At 40.2% G+C, this 22,307-nt stretch overlaps 1 protein-coding gene across 2 annotated transcripts in view; it reads left to right on the top strand.

The window, feature by feature from the left end:
• Nucleotides 1–22,307, top strand: part of esrrb (estrogen-related receptor beta) — a 101,945-nt gene that overhangs the window by 30,492 nt on the left and 49,146 nt on the right. For both annotated transcript variants that reach the window (XM_079633085.1, XM_079633086.1), the window contains exons 2-3: nucleotides 2,520–2,941; nucleotides 19,455–19,571. In XM_079633085.1, coding sequence (XP_079489211.1) covers nucleotides 2,520–2,941; nucleotides 19,455–19,571 — 539 coding nt within the window. The remainder of the gene's footprint in view (nucleotides 1–2,519; nucleotides 2,942–19,454; nucleotides 19,572–22,307) is intronic.

Below are 22,307 nucleotides of genomic sequence, written 5' to 3'. Positions count from 1 at the left end.
AACAAGGTATCTGTTCATTTTAACTTTGGTTACAATTGTTTATGAAAATATATAATGCATTACAATGCAGATTATGAAAATACGTAAAGGCTTCAAGTGTTGGCGAACTTTCTGAGTGTGAAGGCTTTAAATAATGGATATTTCGGCAACTGTTCTCCGGTATTATTGTGCCGTTTGTCACAGTTTTGGCAAATAATATATGGCAAACTATCCTAACATCTATAAACATGAAGATAAATATTTGTATTCGTCTTGATATGATCATGTTTTTCACTGAACCTGAATTCAAATATTTTTTAAATATATATTTTTTTAAATCAGGACAATATTAAAAATGTATATTCTTTCATAGGATTGCACACTGAATCATATTTTAATCGCAATCACGATTTCTCAATTAATTCAACATAATCATATGCAGTATTGGCCCACTGGTTATTTATCCTGGAAATATTGTTTTTATGTGTCATTCTGTTCTCCTGCATTGGTGACGTATGCTTGGGGAATCAGACATCAGTGTTTAAATCCTACACCTCTTAAATGGATCTGTTTATGCAGTTGTAGTAATGTAGTTCAGTGATCTTCACTGCACTCAATGAAAGTGTAAAACACTAGTTTGTGTTTCTTAGCGAGGCTGTTTATTGTGGAAAACCTTCTTATAAACCAAACATGAATCTCAACTATAATGTTTGAGATTGTTGTTGCTGAATAAATCTGTGCTGTAATTGTTCTTTATTGTCCAGTCCTGTTCCGCATGTACATACTACATACTTATTACGGTAACTACAGTAACAACTGGCCTTATATGACCCAGTATTTTCTCATGTAAGAAAACTACGTGCACATACTGTAAAATAAAGTGCAACCAGAAAAATTATTGGAATTAATATTAGTCTCTGTTTTGTCATTTGAAAAAAGCTTTTTGCAGTTTTCATAATGCGGAGAGTAAACCTATATAATGAAAAATATATGCTAATATTTGGTATCATATATTATACTTATCAAATGTATATGATAAATATAATAAATCAGGAAACTAGACAATAAACCCTGCATATGAATTGACATTCCCTTGATTCATGCTTACGTGAAAGTGTAATAATATAAAAATAAATTTCAAAAATGACAAGAGTTATGATTAAAAGCTAGAGATGCACCGATACAGAACTTTTGGCCGATACCGATAATTTGTTATATTTGTTATATTTGTTATATAAGCCGATAACCGATATATTGGCCTATAAATCTAAATCCAATTTTTTTTTTTTTGAGAGAGAGCCTGATTATAAAAACAAACGTCTCACCATTAAAATCCATACCCCAGGCACACAATTATGATGTTCTCAATATAATGTTGTGTAACCGATATGACAGACATTGTCATTGGCATTGGCACTGAACTGTATTTTCTTTATTTTAAGTGATTTCAATCATATATCAAGCAATTCAAAACCATCATGTTGAACATCATCCATCTGAAGAGTCTCAGCTGAAGGAAATAATACATTATTTATCGGCTTTAATTTATCGGCCAAGTTGTATTATCGGGCCGATAACAAAAACATTAAAAAAGAACGTATATATCGGCCGGTATCGATATGGTGGCCGATATATAGTGCATCCCTATTAAAGGCCATTCACACAATGAATAATAACGGTAAAGATAAGAATAACAGTATTAGCGTCCACAACAACGCACAATATCCTTCTGTTTTTCTATAAGTGCATTCAAGTTTTGTCGTCTGCCACTTTAAATGCTTGAGCTCTTTAATTTCTGATTCTGATTGGCTGTCAGTGTTTTTATCGTTCATCAGCTGGAAAAAAATTCTGAAAGGGATTCGTCCCTCTTTATTGTTATAGTTGTGGTGTGAACTTCACTATTCTCAAGTCAAGTCAAGTCACCTTTATTTATACAGCGCTTTTTACAATACAGATTATTTCAAAGTAGCTTTACACAGATAACAGGAAAATAATGCAATAACATTTTTGTTTAGATCTAGAAGAAAATAGCGTCACAGTCCAGCTTAAGTTGGTTCAGTGATGGTTCACTGAAGTTGGTTGATGGTTCAAACGCCGTAACTCTTAATTACCACAGTGTGATGCATCGCTGAAGAAATCGACTAGCTAGTCACGACTGTTTCCCCAAACTATATTGTCGCAAATTGTTCGTTCAACCACGTTGGTTAATGTTGTCACGTTGGTTATGGAGTAATAACTACTGGTAATGAATCTGTTTGAGATGGAATTAACGCTAGATGTTTTGATATATAAATTACAGACATCTGAGGACTATTTCTCATTTTTCTCAGTTATTTTGCTTTATTTCTGCTGATAACGACAGAACATAGTTTGCTAACGATGCTTTTGGGAAAGCCCAGCCCTATTCTTATGAATGCACTCCTGGAATTGGATTTTGCTGTGTCACTGCTAATGGCTTGTTTACTGAAACTGATCTGGCATCACACTTGTGGCCGTCCCCCTCTGACGTGTGTGTGTGTGTGTGTGTGTGTGTCCTCCAGGCTGCTGACCAGGATGGCCGCTGAGGAGCGGCACATGACGTCCAGCTGTGGCTCCTACATTAAGACTGAACCATCCAGTCCGTCGTCTCTGGTGGACACGGCCAGCCACCCCAGTCCCGGCGCGCACTCGGACGCTAGCGGCGGCTACGCCAGCGCCATCAACAGCCACTCCAACGGCCTGGACTCTCCGCCCATGTTCACGGCGGGCGGGCCGCTGGGCGCGGGGGGGAGCGCCTGCCGAAAGCGATACGAGGACTGTTCCAGCTCACTGCTCGACGACCCCGCCTCCATCAAGTGCGAGTACATGCTCAACTCCATCCCTAAACGCCTGTGCCTGGTGTGCGGAGACATCGCGTCCGGGTATCACTACGGCGTGGCGTCCTGCGAAGCCTGCAAGGCCTTCTTCAAGAGAACAATACAAGGTAGGCCATCCGCACATGCTCTTTGCTGGATGTAAATTCATTAAGTTTGATTGACAGGTGATCTAACCAATCATAATCTGATGGATCGGCCATTTTTGTAAATTTCTGTCATTTTTAGCGCAATTCTGACTTTATAACACGCAGTTGTGAGTTTATATCTCGCAAGTCTAACTCTATATCTTGCAATTCTGACTTTATATCTCGCAAGTCTAACTCTATATCTCGCAATTCTGACTTTATATCTCACAATTCTGACTTTATATCTTGCAATTCTGACTTAATATCTCGCAATTCTGACTTAATATCTCGCAATTCTGACTTTATATCTTGCAATTCTGACTTTATATCTCACAATTCTGACTTTATATCTCGCAAGTCTAACTCTATATCTCGCAATTCTGACTTTATATCTCACAATTCTGACTTTATATCTTGCAATTCTGACTTAATATCTCGCAATTCTGACTTAATATCTCGCAATTCTGACTTAATATCTCGCAATTCTGACTTTATATCTCACAATTCTGACTTTATATCTCGCAAGTCTAACTCTATATCTCGCAATTCCAACTCTATATCTCGCAATTCTGACTTTATATCTTGCAATTCTAACTCTATATCTTGCAATTCTGACTTAATATCTCGCAATTCTGACTTTATATCTCACAATTCTGACTTTATATCTCGCAATTCTGACTTTATATCTCACAATTCTGACTTTATATCTCGCAAGTCTAACTCTATATCTCGCAATTCTGACTTTATATCTCACAATTCTGACTTTATATCTTGCAATTCTGACTTAATATCTCGCAATTCTGACTTTATATCTCACAATTCTGACTTTATATCTTGCAATTCTGACTTTATATCTCACAATTCTGACTTTATATCTTGCAATTCTGACTTAATATCTCGCAATTCTGACTTTATAACACGCAATTGCAAGTTTATATCTCGCAATTCCAACTCTATATCTCGCAATTCTGACTTTATATCTCGCAATTCTAACTCTATATCTCGCAATTCTAACTCTATATCTCGCAATTCTAACTCTATATCTCGCAATTCTGACTTTATATCTTGCAATTCTAACTCTATATCTCGCAATTCTAACTCAATATCTCGCAATTCTAACTCTATATCTCGCAATTCTAACTCTATATCTCGCAATTCTAACTCTATATCTCGCAATTCTGACTTTATATCTTGCAATTCTAACTCTATATCTCGCAATTCTAACTCTATATCTCGCAATTCTAACTCAATATCTCGCCATTCTGACTTTATATCTCGCAATTCTAACTCTATATCTCACAATTCTAACTCTATATCTCGCAATTCTAACTCAATATCTCGCCATTCTGACTTTATATCTCGCAATTCTAACTCTATATCTCGCAATTCTAACTCTATATCTCGCAATTCTAACTCAATATCTCACAATTCTGACTTTATATCTCCCAATTCTGACTTTATATCTCTCAATTCTGACTTTATATCTTGCAATTCTGACTTTATATCTCGCAATTCTAACTCTATATATCGCAATTCTAACTCTATATCTCGCAATTCTGACTCTATATCTCGCAATTCTGACTTTATATCTCGCAATTCTGACTTTATATCTCGCAATTCTAACTCTATATCTCACAATTCTAACTCTATATCTCGCAATTCTAACTCAATATCTCGCCATTCTGACTTTATATCTCGCAATTCTAACTCTATATCTCACAATTCTAACTCTATATCTCGCAATTCTAACTCAATATCTCGCCATTCTGACTTTATATCTCGCAATTCTAACTCTATATCTCACAATTCTAACTCTATATCTCGCAATTCTGACTCTATATCTCACAATTCTGACTTTATATCTCGCAATTCTAACTCTATATCTCACAATTCTAACTCTATATCTCGCAATTCTAACTCTATATCTCACAATTCTAACTCTATATCTCGCAATTCTAACTCAATATCTCGCCATTCTGACTTTATATCTCGCAATTCTAACTCTATATCTCACAATTCTAACTCTATATCTCGCAATTCTAACTCAATATCTCGCCATTCTGACTTTATATCTCTCAATTCTGACTTTATATCTTGCAATTCTGGCTTTATATCTCAGGGCTCTGTCTTATTACGACAAAGCAGTCAGGAGAGTTAGTAGATTAACGTCGATGGATTTGAACTGTGTACTGACGTCTTTCTACATTTGAAACAACATTCTCTCTGATGTTCATTCATGTTTATTTGATGCTATAAATGAAGGAAGAGATGATCGGTTCACGAGCAGCTGACATTGTTTAAATGTCTTTAAAAAATGACCAAATTTGAAAGTTGAGACTTTGTTTCATATCAAAAGTAAGCTGGTCTGTCCTGTCTGTGGGTGGGTTGTCAGTGTCCTCTCTGTACAGTAACTAAAGGGGGCGGGTCTTTGCGAATGGTCAATTATGATGAGAAGTCAAACTAATATTTCATTATGAACTGAAACGATGAGAAACAATGAACTGTGAATGGCCAGTTGTCAATAAAAAGACGATGCTGTTTTTGACGTATCATCATGACATGGTCGTGGTAATGTATGGTGTGGCGCCAGCGGTGACGTTCTAGTAATCAATCCATTTGATCGCCTATACGAGGTCTACTGTTACAGAGACATATGATCAGATGACCACACTGACCAGAGCGGATGGAATAGCCTCTTCTCACTACAGCACAGTAGGAGTGGACAAACCAAAGCAGATCTTGACTAATGGTGCTGATGGTTTAAAGGGGTCCTATAATGCCCCTCACAAGATGTAAAATAAGTCTCTGATGTCCCCAGAGTGTGTGTGTGTGAAGTTTTAGCTCAAAATACCCCACAGATATTTTTATATAGCATGTTAAAATTGTCACTTTTGAGGGTGAGCAAAAACACACCGTTTTGTGTCTGTCCCTTTAAATGCAAATGAGTTGCTGCTACCGGCACAGGGGGCGGAGTTTCAAGATATTGTGTCCTTTTACCTCTCACACACACATGCAGTGAAAATGTTAAAAACTTTTAGCCTTTTATGTTCAAACCGGAGTCAGAAAGATGGAGAGACTCGAGAAGAAGTGACAACATGCAGACAACATTTCTGAATGGTTAGTTGATGAATTTATGTAGATTATGTGTAGTTATCTTCTAGTCATTAATTAGCATATTCTGTCTTGATAATCTAGAAATCGTGTTCCGGGGGCGGGGTTTATGTAAATATTAGGGTTGGTGATGTCACTAACCCGGGAGGAATGTCGTGTAGTTCCTACCAGCCGTTTGTTGTAGTCCTTAAAAAGCGATTTCTTTAAAAGCAAATATCTCCCATTGCTTTGAACTTTGAGCGTTGTAACTTTGTAGATGTTGTTTATGATCAAACAGCAACATTACACACTAACTACAGTTAGAAACTGAAATCATAATCAACCAGCCCTTTAAGTTCTGCTCCACATGGTGTCTTAATTTGGACCTATTATACAGAAAGAGAACATTTGACTGACATGTACACTTGTAAAGCACTGTAAAGGCCTGTTCACACCAAGACCTATAGCTATAAAGATAACTATATTGATAACTTTATTAGTATCTATACCAGCGGACGATATATCGTTCTGTTTATTCTCTGCATGAGCTGCAGTTTTGTCGTCTGTTGCTTTAAATGCTCGAGCTCTTTAAGGCAGGGTGGGTTCTGATTGGCTGTCGATGTTATCGTTCATCAGCTGAGGGAAATACATGTTGTGAAAATAAGTTTTAGAGCTATATATTTATCTTTATAGTTATTGAAAGCCAAAATTGATGGATGGAAGTTTTACTTGCTAATAAAACAACTTTTTAGCTGCTTTGAAGAGGGGGAAATGAGCAGCCATGTTTGATTGACAGCAGCGTGCGGACAGTCGAGTGTTTCCTGTGATGAAAACAGTGTGTTGTGTGTCGGTCTCGAGTGTGTGTCGAGCTGTGACTGTAATGCAGAGGTTTCTGTCGTGAGTCGAGACGTTCAGGGTCACAACAGACGAGCAGCGGCACAGAGTCAGAGAGGATACAGACAAGAGGAGCGGCGTGTGTGTGTGTGTGTGTGTCCTTCTGTCTCTGTGTGTGTGTGTGTGTGTGTGTGTGTGTGTGTGTGTGTGTCCTTCTGTCTCTGACTGAGAGTTTACACTCTTTATCCAGTAAAAGTCTTTTAGTGTAACTGTACAAGCGTCCTCCTCCAGCTCGAGCTTCACGAGTCTTTCTGTGGCAAATCTGCTCTGATTTATCAAGGAAACGCAACAATAACTTTGATATTGTTAGTAATATTTCAGCTGGACTGAAGCAGCTTCACTTTACTTGATTATCATACATCATTTATTATCATAATCATGCGTATCAAATATGATCATCAGGCTTCTGAGGAAGGTTTATTTCTCCATCTCTCAATCATCATTGTATTGCATTATATGATTTAAAACTAGAGATTTGATCATAAAACTAAGCATTTAAATATCAGACATATTATTGGCAGATATTGATATTTATATGGATTTTATGTAAGTATGTGCTAGACTGTTAAAAAGATCACAAGCATCAGAATTTCATATTTTTGTCCATTAATATCAGCATCTGCACCAAATTGCATATTTTTGCTCACGTTGGGCCTGTGAATAAAACTGAGCTGTTTTTCCTTCATATTCTCACTTTATCATGAGCCATAAACGCCTGATGCATCAAATATGATACTCAACAAAAAAATGTTTTACTTTGTCTAACTGTTCCATTATTCCACATACATGTTTAAAGCCCTACTGTATGTATCAATCCTCATTATGAATTATGATAGTCTCCTCTGAATCACTGAGATTTCTGTCCATCAGTGACAAAAACACGAGATCACTCTCAAACTCTCACGCGTCAGGTGTTTAAACACTGGAGCGCTAGTATCGGCTTTAAACAGGCTATGTACCTGCAAACAATCACAACTCGTCCAGAAACGCTGCTATCTAAAATAAACCCAAGCGGCGTGCCTCAAGTCACAGATTTAGAGTCAGGCTTAAAAAAACACGGCGCTTGCGACGAGACACTCGAACGAACGAGCATTATTAAGAAGAGGAGAGTTACACGGATAGCAAGGAAGAAAGAAAGCGTGTTTGTATTGTCAGACAGCGGTCCCCCCCTCTATCGCTTTGGAGCGCTGCCTGTAATGGAGCTAATCTCCAGCCGTTTGTCCGAGCCACAGGAGTTTTGTCAATAACAATCAGCGTTCAGCAGGAGTAATTAAGGCCGAGGCTTTTCATTATGCCGGGGGGAGGGGCTTGTCTCCGGGGACGACCGGCGCAATTAGAAACGCAGGCACGCGTCGCCGGGTAATTTCAGGAAGGAGGGGAAGAAACAGAGGACTTTCTTTAGATTGAAGAGGGACTGGGTTTTGTCTCGTGCAAGACTAATGGCATAATAAGCAGACGAAAGGCTCGGGGAGAACGAGGGAGGATTTTAGGTTGAGACAACGAGAGGAGGAAGAATAGGGCAGACGTTGAGCTTTTGACAGAAGAAGACAAGTAAAGAGGCATGAGAGATGTGGATTAGATGTGATTAAGTAAATCACAGGGTTGAGGGTTTCCATGATCCATTCGGTCTGAACGGGACAGATATAACAGGAGAAGTTCAGACAAACTCTATTACTTTATTTGGTGACACTTTACGATAAACCAGCTAACAGAAATATGTTCTTAGAATGTTTTTCTAACTGAACGTTCTCAAAACCTTCAATGTACAGTTCATTAAATGTTGTTTTTTAAACGTCTAAACCGACGTTAAGGGAACATTCCGTTTCATCGTTATCGGAATGTTACATTTGAATGTTCTCTGAATGTTTTGAAACGAGTAGTAACAGACGAACTCAAATGTTTCAGAAAAAAAAATCATAATTGATGTATAAATATTGTTTTTGTGCTAAAGTTTTGAGAGCATTATTAAAGCACAGATAACTTTGAACGAACGTTCTATTAAGAACGTTTGATTATTACTTTGAGATAATCTTCTTAGAACCTGGTAAGGTTTCTATTAGATAACATTAGTTAAGGTCCCCCTGTAGTCAATAATTTTATCCCTTAAAACTCACCAAAATTACATATTTAAGAGTTTTTTCCTTGAATGTGACTATACACCTTTGCCTCATTGAGTATGCGCGGTTCTATGAATATGCAAATGAGCCCCGCCTCCACTCACTCCCTCACTCACTCAGAGATCCACTGGTTGACGATCACACGTTGATCTGATTGGTTACAAGGTAGTGTGTGACGTCAGAAACACCAGCGATTTCAAACCGTGTTTTTGAGACTGTCTTTGGTTCACTGCAGTTTTAAGCAGAAAATACTCAGCAATGCTGTCCACTTATGAACTTACACATGGATTGTCTTAAAGCATATACCCCACAGATATATTTTTTTATTTAGCATGTTAAATTTGTAATTTCTGAATAGTTAGTTGATGAATTTATGAAGCTTATGTGTAGTTATCTTCTAGTCATTGATTGGCATATTCTGTCTTGATAATCTATAATCGTGTTCAGGGGGCGGGGTTTATGTAAATTTTAGGGTTGGTGATGTCACCATGTCGTGTAGTTCCTACCAGCCGTTTGTTGTAGTCCTTAAAAAGCAATTTCTTTAAAAGCAAATTTCTCCCTTTGCTTTGTAACTTTGCAGATGTTGTTTATGATCAAACAGCAACATTACACACTAACTACAGTTAGAAAAGTGAAATCATAATCAACCCCCCCTTTAAAATAACATATAAACAACATTAAAAAATGGATTTTCACCACAGGTGGACTTTAACTATATCAATTAATATGAACTAACAATAAAAACACGTCTGAAGGATTGATTAATCTCAGTTAATTTTAATGAATTTATTAATAAAATCAAAAGTTGTATCTGTTAACAATGCACCTGAGCTAACATGAACAGTTGTATGTTTGATGAATAAATACTTGAGCAAATCAAATGTATTGCTCGTTGTTAGTTGTAATACAACTAATAGGACCTTTATTGTAAGTCCTACCATAAATTGTGTATGCTATAAGGTAAAGATGGAAATAAAGTACTAAAAAGTATCTCAAACATACTTGATATAAACAGTGAAATCATGAAGTCTGAATTCCTTATGATTCTCATCACTAAACAAACATAATAAGGTGAACTGAATCAGTTTTAGTCCATATAGTGTTACAAAAATTATGACAAATGTCCTTAATTTCTTTAAAAGCAGCGAAGTGTTTATCATTTTGTGAACTTAAGTGCTATTTTGCGTTTGAATAGGTGTGTACATGCACATTCTTAACCCGATTAAGCAGACAGTGTATGTGGTCGTGTAAACGAGTTAACCCGTGTCCCTTTCTCAGAGTAAAGTCATACGCAGCTTAAGCATAACCGATTCATTTGCCCATTACCTTGATTTCTCCTGCTATAAGCAAAGCGTCTTTACTGCGGAGTCAAGCTGGAGAGCACATCTTGCCAACTCTGTTTACTTGTTTCAAGTGTAAACACTTTAGTGACTTATAAATGTTTGCAAATCACATTTACTATAGAATATGGAATTCTTGGAATATATAGGTTCATTTTATTGTTCATTCATAATAAATGAGATTAATACTCTCATGAAATATTAACTCTGGTTCTGGGCAGAAAGATGATTTGTAGACTGTCTCTGAAGTGGTGAATATGTTTTACATTTTACAATTTAGAAGCTGATACAATAGAAGCTGAAATCAGTGTCTATCTAAAGATACACAAAAATACTGGGTTGTTTTAACCCATGTTTGGGTCAAATATGGACAAACCGAACCATTGGTTTAAACGTTTAATAAAAATGTTAACCCAACGGTTGGGTTTGTCCATATTTGACCCAACATGGGTTAAAACAACCCAGTGTTTTTTAGTGTAAAAATGGATGTGTACACTTTCTGTACAAGAGCAGGTTGGTTAGTGTTACACCGTGTCCTAACCAGACGCGATGTGATAAGATTCCAGCCACAAATAATTTGTCTGTCCACACTAGACGCGACGCGACTGCGAGATGCGTCAAAATCAATCAAAACCCACAGCCAATCAGAACAGCGTGTGGGCGGAGTGTCGCGGCGAGTGCACAGCACCAGAGAGTAATCCTGACGCAACTCTCAAGAAAATGGATATGGAATCATATTCACAAATATTACACCATTTAAACACCACCGTGACCTAAACACCCCTGTGACCCAAACTCCCCCGTGACCCAAACACCACCGTGACCCAAACACCACTGTGACCCCAAACTCCCCCGTGACCCCAAACTCCCCCGTTACCCAAACACCACTGTAACCCAAACACCCCGTGACCCAAACACCACTGTAACCCAAACACCCCGTGACCCAAACACCACTGTAACCCAAACACCCCGTGACCCAAACACCACTGTAACCCAAACACCCCGTGATCCAAACACCCCGTGATAAATGGTAAATGGACTGCATTTATATAGCGCTTTCATAGACCCAATGGTCACCAAAGCGCTTTACAATATTGCCTCACATTCACCCATTCACACACTCATTCATACACCGACGGCGGTGTCAGCCATGCAAGGCGATCCAGCTCGTCGGGAGCAGCTGGGGTTAGGTGTCTTGCTCAAGGACACCTCGACACTTGGTCAGGTGGAACCGGGGATTGAACCACCAACCTTCCGGTTTGTAGACAATCTACATGAACCACTGAGCCACTGTCGCCGTGATCCAAACACCCCCGCGACCCAAACACCCCCGCGACCCAAAAAACACTGTGACCCAAACACCACTGTGACCCAAACACCCCCGTGATCCAAACACCACCGTGACCCAAACACCCCCGTGACCCAAACACCCCCACGAACACCACCACGACCCAAACACCCCCATGAACACCCCCGTGACCCAAACACCCCCATGAACACCACCACGACCCAAACACCACCGCAACCCAAACACCACCGTGACCCAAACACCACTGTGACCCAAACACCACGTGACCCAAACACCCCCTTGACCCAAACACCCCCTTGACCCAAACACCCCCTTGACCCAAACACCACAGTGACCCAAACACTCCGTGACCCAAACACCCCTGTGACCCAAACACAACGTGACCCAAACACCCCCTTGACCCAAACACCCCGTGACCTAAACACCCCGTGACCCAAACACTCCGTGACCCAAACACTCCGTGACCCAAACACTCCGTGACCCAAACACTCCATGACACAAACACCCCCGTGACCCAAACACCCCCGTGACCCAAACACCCCGTGACCTAAACACCCCGTGACCCAAACACCCCGTCACCCAAACACCCCCATGACCCAAACATCCCATGACCTAAACATCCTATGACCTAAACACCCCGTGACCCGAACACCCCGTCACCCAAACACCCCCATGACCCAAACATCCCATGACCTAAACACCCCGTGACCCGAACACCACCTTGACCCAAACACCACAGTGACCCAAACACCCCCGTGACCCAAACACCCCGTGACCCAAACACCCCCGTGACCCAAACACCCCGTGACCCAAACACCCTGTGACCCAAACACCACAGTGACCCAAACACCCCTGTGACCCAAACACCCCGTGACCCAAACACCACAGTGACCCAAACACCCCCGTGACCCAAACACCACAGTGACCCAAACACCCCCGTGACCCAAACACCCCATGACCCAAACACCCCCATGACCCAAACACCCTGTGAACAAAACACCACAGTGACCCAAACACCCCGTGACCCAAACACCCCCATGACCCAAACACCCCGTGACCCAAACACCCCGTGACCCAAACACCCTGTGACCCAAACACCACGTGACCCAAACACCCGTGACCCAAACACCCCGTGACCCAAACACCACAGTGACCCAAACACCCCGTGACCCAAACACCCCGTGACCCAAACACCCCGTGACCCAAACACCACGTGACCCAAACACCACGTGACCCAAACACCCGTGACCCAAACACCCCGTGACCCAAACTCCCCCATGACCCAAACACCCTGTGACCCAAGCACCCCCCTGACCCAAATACCCCGTGACCCAAACACCCTGTGACCCAAACACCCCCGTGACCCACCTGTGACCCAAACACCCCGTGACCCAAACACCCTGTGACCCAAACACCCCCGTGACCCACCTGTGACCCAAACACCCCGTGACCCAAACACCCTGTGACCCAAGCACACCCCTGTGACCCAAACACCCCGTGACCCAAACACCCTGTGACCCAAGCACACCCCTGAACCAAACACCCCGTGACCCAAACACACCGTGACCCAAACACCCCCATGACCCAAACACCCCCATGACCCAAACACCCCCATGACCCAAACACCCCGTGACCCAAGCACCCCCCTGACCCAAACACCCCGTGACCCAAACACCCTGTGACCCAAACACCCCCGTGACCCACCTGTGACCCAAACACCCCGTGACCCAAACACCCTGTGACCCAAGCACCCCCCTGACCCAAACATCCCGTGACCCAAACACACCGTGACCCAAACACCCCCATGACCCAAACACCCCTGTGACCCAAACACCCCGTGACCCAAGCACCCCCCTGACCCAAACACCCCGTGACCCAAACACACCGTGACCCAAACACCCCGTGACCCACCTGTGGCCCAAACACCCCGTGACCCAAACACCCTGTGACCCAAACACCCTGTGACCCAAACACCCCGTGACCCACCTGTGACCCAAACACCCTGTGACCCAAACACCCCGTGACCCACCTGTGACCCAAACACCCTGTGACCCAAACACCCCGTGACCCACCTGTGACCCAAACACCCCGTGAGCCTCCTCCCGAGCCCAATCTCAACACAGGTGTAAAGTTGTGTGTCTCTTTCTTCTAGGAAGTAATGGAGTCTGACAGTAGGCCTGTAAAAGTCCATTTAGATTTTGACGAGGAAGACCTTCCATTTTACAGTAATTTAGTTACTTGACCCGAGTCTCTCCCCAAACCATGGCCTGGCACTGGTCCTGAAATGCCATCAAAGAAATTAAAGCGGATTAATGTTGACAAGGTAAAAAAAAAAACTGACTTTATTTGTCTCGATCTCAAGACTTTTATTTTAAAAATATAACTTTTATAGGACTTCTAAAGTAGATCCGATCTGAAACTGAAGCGATTGCGCGCTCGTCTTCCACATTGCATCATTTCTGTGTTTGCCTCTTGTTCACAAATAAAATCTTTACATGATATGAGATTTTTGACAATACATTTCTGGACCATTTACAGTTATGGCTGCATGAATAATCAGAATAAATCCAAAATCTTGATATTGCTTAGTGTGGTTATCAAAGTGCAACGGCTATGATTTAATTCAGCAATGAATATAAGCGCTGTGTGTTTCAGTGTGAAGCGCGGCTCTGTGTTTACTTGCACGTGAGCCGATCTTGATCTGGTGCGTCTCCGAGTGGCTCGGTTCACAGTAAATGCTGATGATTTGGATGCTTATAATGTGCATTTGGAAACACATCTTCCCAAACTTGTAATGAGAAGTGCTTATAAACCTTATAAAGCTGTCGTGAACAAAAGAGAAGCGGCTGTCCTTCCTGCAGCTTTCCATATAACAGTGAAGCTTTATGATTTAAAGTCGGCATGAAAGAGAAGTTGCGCTGATCTTCTCTCCTCTATTGTGCCGTATATCCAGTGAACCGCTTCTGGATCAAGAACACATGTGGGCGGGGCTTGAGTGTGTCTGTGAGGAATTGATTGGATGGTTGTGGTTTGCTATTGGCTGATCTCATTTGAGTGACAGGTTATAGCCCCGCCCAGATCATCAGAGAAGAGAAGAGATGCTGCAAGAGGAACTTATTCTGAGTCAAGATTATTAACACAATAATGATGTGCACCCATAAATCATTTAGAATAAATACTGCAATATTCCATAAAAAAATAAAATAGAATTACAGTTATACTTAAATACTAAATAAAATTAATGTTATTATATAATTTTTTCATTATAATAAATATATATATTTTTTTTTTTACAGTGAAACATTACAATAGTAATATGTTATTTTAAACATTTGAAAAAAAATATATATAATCAAAAACAATTGGTCAAATTGTGCAGCCCTTCGAAAAACAATTTTTGCCCATTTTAAAATGCAATTTAATTTTGTATCGGAAAAATCACAATTTAGTTTTTACTTAACACTGAGCAGCACTAACCCTGGATGTTCAAAAATTGTCAGTGTGAACTATGGTTGGCTTTACACGTCAGTCATTCGGCCTCGTCCACAATATATAAGGTCCACGTCGCAGCTTATTGAAACCGGTCCAGACAGAGGCCAGGATCAGCTGTGGAGCGGACCAGGCCTGACGCCGAGAGCCGGAGGTGTGTGTGTGTGTGTGAGACGAGGAGTGTGTTTCATAGGGAATAAGAGCCATCAGTCTCCCGGTGGAACCGGCCAATCAGACGGCCGGGATACGCTTACCAACACTGCAACTCAAGACGGATCCTGCCGTAATGATCCCGCAGGGACGCATCCCAGAATAGGAAGTTTCAGCCTTTCCTTCTCCACAAAATGATCGGATAAAGGAGGAATGGGAAAGCCAGTGCACGAGTCCAAGCGCACAGGAAATGTGTTTGATTAGAGCGGTTGCTCGTGACAACAAACGGGAAAACAGGAAGAGTTGCAATCAGACTTTATCACACTCATTCCCACACCTTTATTTACCCGAGCCCAAAGACAGCGGCACATTTGCATACTGATTTGTATAACCCAGATAAAAGGGTGAATGTCTAATTATTTAAGACATCTTGGGACCATCCGCTTGATCTGTGCAATAATGTTAACATAATTGCATAAGTTGGGAATGGGGGATGGAAGAAGCGTTCGTGGAATATTTCATAAAGCAGACGAGCGCTGATCATCTCCTCGCTCTACATATGAGGCGACTGACCTCTTCATTCATATCTGTACTGTACAGCTGCATACATATCTCCACTAATACATTGCTGTTATAAATAAATAAAGGCATCAATAATTCATACGATTTGTTCCTGACAAACCTTTAGGAAAGGTTTACAGCAGTGATGCTGATAGTGAATAACGACACGATTATCTTCTGTAGAGACGCTTCAGCTGGAGTTTTATTTGTTTCATAATTAATGAATTTAACAACATTAAGGCGAGACACGGCAGGCAAAAACATAGTTTTTTTTTTTTACTGGTCAATTTTGAGATTTTGGGCTATTTGTCTTCAATAACATGTCTTCATTCAGACTTGTGGTGAAAAAAAGTCCAAAATAAACATTTAGGTCTTTATTTTACTACACTTTGTCTATTTGTGTCTGTAGATTTCTCCTAAATTCAACAAAAGTTGGCGCTATAAATCATCCAAATATGGTCATTTCCTTTTTATCAGCAACCAATCGTGAAAGTACAATGGGCATTTAACTCTAAAAGCGAAATCTCATTGGCTGATGTCAATGTCTGACAGCGTGATTGGTTCAGATGCATCACGTGACGCGCTCTGACATTCAGATGTGTGTTTTTGACTGTTTTTCTGCTCAGTTAAAGGCCATAAATGCTGTGTTTATAAGTTTTGATGTGATTTAGGTGGTTTGTATTGTTGTTGCTAATGATTTGATGAGATATTGTGTCTGTAAATAGTTGTTTCCACTAAAAAAGTATGATTTTTTTTTTTTACATTACAAATCTTTAAATGCCGTTTTCTCAAAATGAGTTTTTTGTCATTCTCCAGTAGAAACATCTCAGCCGATGTACACCAAACTCTCCAGTTATACACTTAGCAGTATTCTGAAGATATGTTCAGAGGGATTTGTTAATAAATCATTCCTGGCCTGATTTATGTGACATTTTAATAAAAAAAATATGGCGAAAATCGATTTTTTAAGGCTATGGGCAGTATATTTAGATTTCCTAGGTAATGAAAGGATATATCCTGAAATCCCTCTGAACATCTTCTTTCATCTTGTTGTGTGTAATCAAAATGAAAAAAATATTTTGCACCTGACTTTATCATATGTTCAGATCTATCCTCCGAAAATATATGCAAAATTGCACATATTTAATGAGATAATGCCTAATTTGCATAATTAACATACAAATTTCAAAAACTTGTAATACATTTTTTTTATGAACTTGTGTAAGTAATCAACTGAGGAAGTTTCATGGTGATATCTATTATTTAAAAATGTTACCCTATTCACCTGTAGTGTCTCGCTGTAGTGTCTGTTATTGTGCTGGTTATCTCTGAAGCTGCTTTGAGACGATCTGTATTGTGTACAGCGCTGTAGAAATAATGCTGAGCTCACAGTGAGTAGTCAGTCAATATATTTCCAAGATATTTGTCATTTATTAGTTATTTATATCTGATGTGGGAAACGGATGCACAGGATCTCCCAACAGTTTCATTATTTGTGAAAACGGTAGCACTTATTTTACAGTCCTGTTCCCAATGTACATACTATATACTTATTATATTTATTACAATAACTGGGTAATAACTGGGTAAGATCCTAACCCATGTAGTTAGCGTACATTACCAAGTGCTGTACGTGCTCGTACTGTAAAGTGCAACCGTGAACACTACTGTAGTGTTATTCATTAAAAGACGTTGGTAACACTTTACAATAAGGTTCATTTATTAAACATTAGATAATGTATTAACTAACAATGAACTAACAATGAGCAATACATTTGTTACAGTGTTTATTAATCTTTGTTAATGTTAGTTAATATAAATAAAGTTGTTCATTGTTTGTTCATCACAGTGCATTAACTAATGTTAACAAGATTGTAATAAAGTATTAGTAAATGTTGAAATTAACATTAACAAAGATGAATAAATGCTTTTTAAGTGCAGTTCATTATTAGTTAATGTTAACTAATGAACCTTATTGTAAAGTGTTACCAAGAAGTTTATATGATTATTTTACAGGTTTATTTTCTCCATACTGATGGATTTTCAAATTATTGATTTGTAATTTAGCAAATAAATATATATAAAAAATAAATATAAATGTCATTGCGGCACGTTATTTATTATATTTAAATGAAATATTGTGATATCATGTATATCGGTTCTCTAAGATATCAGCAACGGCCTTTAAAAAAGCAGTCGACCACTAATATATTGTGTTATATAGTGTATATATAATATGGAAGCTTGTCTCCGTTACAGAATAACGAAATAAAAAAGGTTATTGTGACTTTTTATCGCACAAAATTGCCAAATATAAACACAATTGCAAGATAAAAGTCGTAATTGTGTGATAAAAAGTCACAATTACCTTTATTATTGAGTTATTCTGTATCTTCCAGTAACATAAGCACACAGTCAGTGAGGGGTTTACATGTTTAAACCGAGAGACGGCTGAACATTGAACAGTTGTGTTTACACTGATAGAGTCGACACACACTTGTCATGAATAAGAAGACACAAATGCAACGGGACTGCCAGAACACACACGTTTAATTCAGCAATGAATTCAGTGTGAAGCCACGTGATTGTGTTTCTGAACAAGAACACATGTGGGCGGGGCTTGAGTGTGTCTGTGGGGAATTGATTGGCTGGTTGTGGTTTGCTATTGGCTGATCGCAAGAGGAACTTATTCTGAGTCAAGATTATTAACACAATAATGATGATGTTCATATAACTGCAAATAAACTGCAATATTCCATAAAAAATAAATAACTAATTGATTTCATGGTGACTTTAAAAGACACACACACTCATGGACACCGTCACACAGAGATGTTGTTGTTTTCCTGGTGAATCCCGGTGGCGTCCCGCACTCAGTGTTACGTTCCTCCGCCGTTCAGGGTTTTTATTCTCCAGACAAGCCTGAATAAATCGAGCGAGCGCATAGACATGCATCGCACGCGAGCGCCGCCGCCGACTGTCACTCCGCATTTAGCCTCGTCTCCTGCCATTACCCATACACGTCCTAATTGAAATGCCTCGCGCAGTTAAATGTACACGGACACAAGCAGAATGGCCGAGTGTATCAAGCACTTTGCCTATTGTTGCTCTCACAATGCGCCTCGGACGCTCTTTTCTTGTGCAGGTATCAAGCGCTGAAGTGCCCCGCTTGAATAATGTATCAGGATCTGGTTATGTTCTCTATGTAAATACGGCGGGACGTGGAGCCGCTGAAAACGCGCTGTAATCTGGCGAGGTGTGATTTGAATAAAGCTTTAGTTTTGAATCCTGTCTCATCTGTTTTGTTGCCTCATGTTTCTTCATCTGCCCAGCACACGCTGTCCCTGTTCTGTAGTGTCTCGCGGCCACAAGCAATTTATCAAATTGAGTAAAAGATGATTTTATAAATAAAGTGATTTATAGAGTGTTCTTCTGATGGCTGTGATGGATGCGGTGCGGTGTTGTAAAACTCTCCTGCATTAGCTGGCTTCGGCGGGGTTATTTCTGTCCTCACGCTCCTCTCTTCTTCTCTCCTGTTCCTGCAGGTAACATCGAGTACAGCTGTCCGGCCACCAATGAGTGCGAGATCACCAAACGGAGACGCAAGTCGTGTCAGGCGTGCCGCTTCATGAAGTGTCTGAAAGTGGGCATGCTGAAGGAAGGTGAGCAGATCCGCACGCTTGCTTTGAGTTTAGTGAACGGATGTAACATCTCAATTTCAAGGGGGTCCTTAACTTTAACTCTGTCAGATGAGCAAACATATCGAGATGTTTGTGTTAACCCTTTAGAAACTGAAGCTAAAATGGGTGTTTTTAACATTTAACATTTTTTGAGTGTAAAATGCTAAAACAATGTCCTATCTTCATGTGCAAGGTGTCATCTTTTTTTTTAGAAAAAGATTAGCTTTAAACAAATTACAGTTATTGACCATTATTGTGTGTGGTGAGTTTGTAAATTGAATTTAAACAGACAAAAATAAAAAAAACGAGAATCAAATTTTCCGATTTTTATTTAGAAAAAAACTGAAAAATCACGAACGAAAGAAACTAACACTTTAAAGTTAAAAAATGAAGTATAATACAACTATACAAGTCTTTTTTGTGACATTGGGTTGCACAGTTTTAATTTAGGACACTTTTTTTCATACACGCACACATACAAATGCGTCCATTCATATTAGGCACGCACACACACACACACATGCACACACACACACATGCACACACCACATGCACACACCACATGTAAAGATACGTGAAAGAGTAACGGCCATTCGCCTCCCAAGTTTCATTAAAAATCATCCCAATCCCTTCTTCTGCTGTCTACCACTTCTTTCTCCATGTATTCGTTCGTGTCTTTTATTATTTTATGCAATCCAGAACTCTCGAACCCGCCGCGTCGTATCTCTCGGTTCAACTATTTGTGACCCTGGATCACACACCAGTCTGGAGCCGCACGGGTATATCTGTGGCAATAGCAACTATACACTGTATGAGTCAAAATTATACATTTTTCTTTTATGCCAAAAATCATGAGGATATTAAGATCATGTTCCATGAAGATATTTAGTAAATGTCCTACCGTAAATATATAAAACATGTATTTTTGTGAGTGAATGCAGCACAATCGTGAACATAAATGCACAACTTTAAAGGAGATTTTCTCAATGTTAAATTTTTTTGCTCCTCAGATTCCAGATTTTCAATAGTTGTGTCTCGACCAAATATTGTCCTATCCTAACACACCACACATCAATGGAGAGATTATTTATTCAGCTTTCAGATTACGTATACACACAAGACTGGGTTTGTGGTCCAGTGTCAAATATGGCATCAAAAATTGTTTCAAATAAAAAGGATAAACACATATAAATGGAATTGTCTTCTAGATTTCGGATGGTTCACGCATGAGAATGATGAGTACGGCACGATATATGGTTACAGACACAGATGATGTGTAGGCATCGGCAGGACAAGGAAACGTGTGTGTGTGTGTGTGTGTGTGTGTGTGTGTGTGTGTATGTTTGTGTGTGTGAAATCGATCGGCTCGCTCTACATGCTCGTTTTTTATATAAATTTCCGTTCAGGGTTATTATAGTTATTTTGCTTAAATCATTAACAACATATTTTGTTACTTGAAACAACACAAACGGTTACACTTTACAATAATGTTTCATTCATAACTGTAAACATTTCTATTGCATTTAGAAATGTTAGTTAACGTTAATTTTAACATTAACTAATACATTATTATAATAAAAAAACGTTAGTGTTAATCATTTTTAGTGTTTGTAATTTTAATAACAAATTTTGATTTGTTCATAGGGTTAGGGTGTGTGTGTGTGTGTGTGTGTGTGCGTGTGTGTGTGTGTGTGTGTTTGTGCGTATGTCTGTGTGTGCGTGCGTGTGTGTGTGTTTAGCTTTAATTTATTATTTTTTTATGTTTTAGTTTCAGTACTTCAACTTAAATGTATTTTATTTCAGTAACTTTTATTTGTTGTAATTTTATTCTAAGGCAACATTTGTCATTTTTCATATTTAAAAATATATATATATAACCACACAAAGAAAAAGATAAAAAGGGAAAAAAAACGCAACCCAGACAACATACAACGATGTTTTTGCAGACAATTTCCATCATGTGTGTGTGAAGTGTGTTTCACCATTCCTTGGGTCACATGTCAATTTGTTGGCCTTTAAGTCGCGAAGCATCTTCACTGACCACCTATACCTGCTCAAACACACGCCAGCGAGCTCCTGCCACACACACACACGAGCCGCTTGTGTTGGGCAGAGGCTAACACACACACCGTGTCAGAGCCGAGCCGCTTGTGTTGGGCAGAGACTCACACACACACACACACCGTGTCAGAGCCGAGCCGCTTGTGTTGGGCAGAGACTCACACACACACACACACACAGAGCCGAGCCGCTTGTGTTGGGCAGAGACACACACACACACACCCACCGTGTCAGAGCCGAGCCGCTTGTGTTGGGCAGAGACTCACACACACACACACACACACACACCGTGTCAGAGCCGAGCCGCTTGTGTTGGGCAGAGACTCACACACACACACACACACACCGTGTCAGAGCCGAGCCGCTTGTGTTGGGCAGAGACTCACACACACACACACACACCGTGTCAGAGCCGAGCCGCTTGTGTTGGGCAGAGGCTCACACACACACACACACACCGTGTCAGAGCCGAGCCGCTTGTGTTGGGCAGAGACTCACACACACACACACACACCGTGTCAGAGCCGAGCCGCTTGTGTTGGGCAGAGACTCACACACACACACACACACACACACACACCGTGTCAGAGCCGAGCCGCTTGTTTTGGGCAGAGACTCACACACACACACACACAGAGCCGAGCCGCTTGTGTTAGG

Source organism: Phoxinus phoxinus (assembly GCF_949152265.1).
Source record: "Phoxinus phoxinus genome assembly, chromosome: 13".
In the NCBI taxonomy this organism is placed as follows: Eukaryota; Metazoa; Chordata; class Actinopteri; order Cypriniformes; family Leuciscidae; genus Phoxinus; species Phoxinus phoxinus.
The sequence above is the reverse complement of the archived record's forward strand: the minus strand, read 5'-3'. Positions and strand labels throughout refer to the sequence as shown.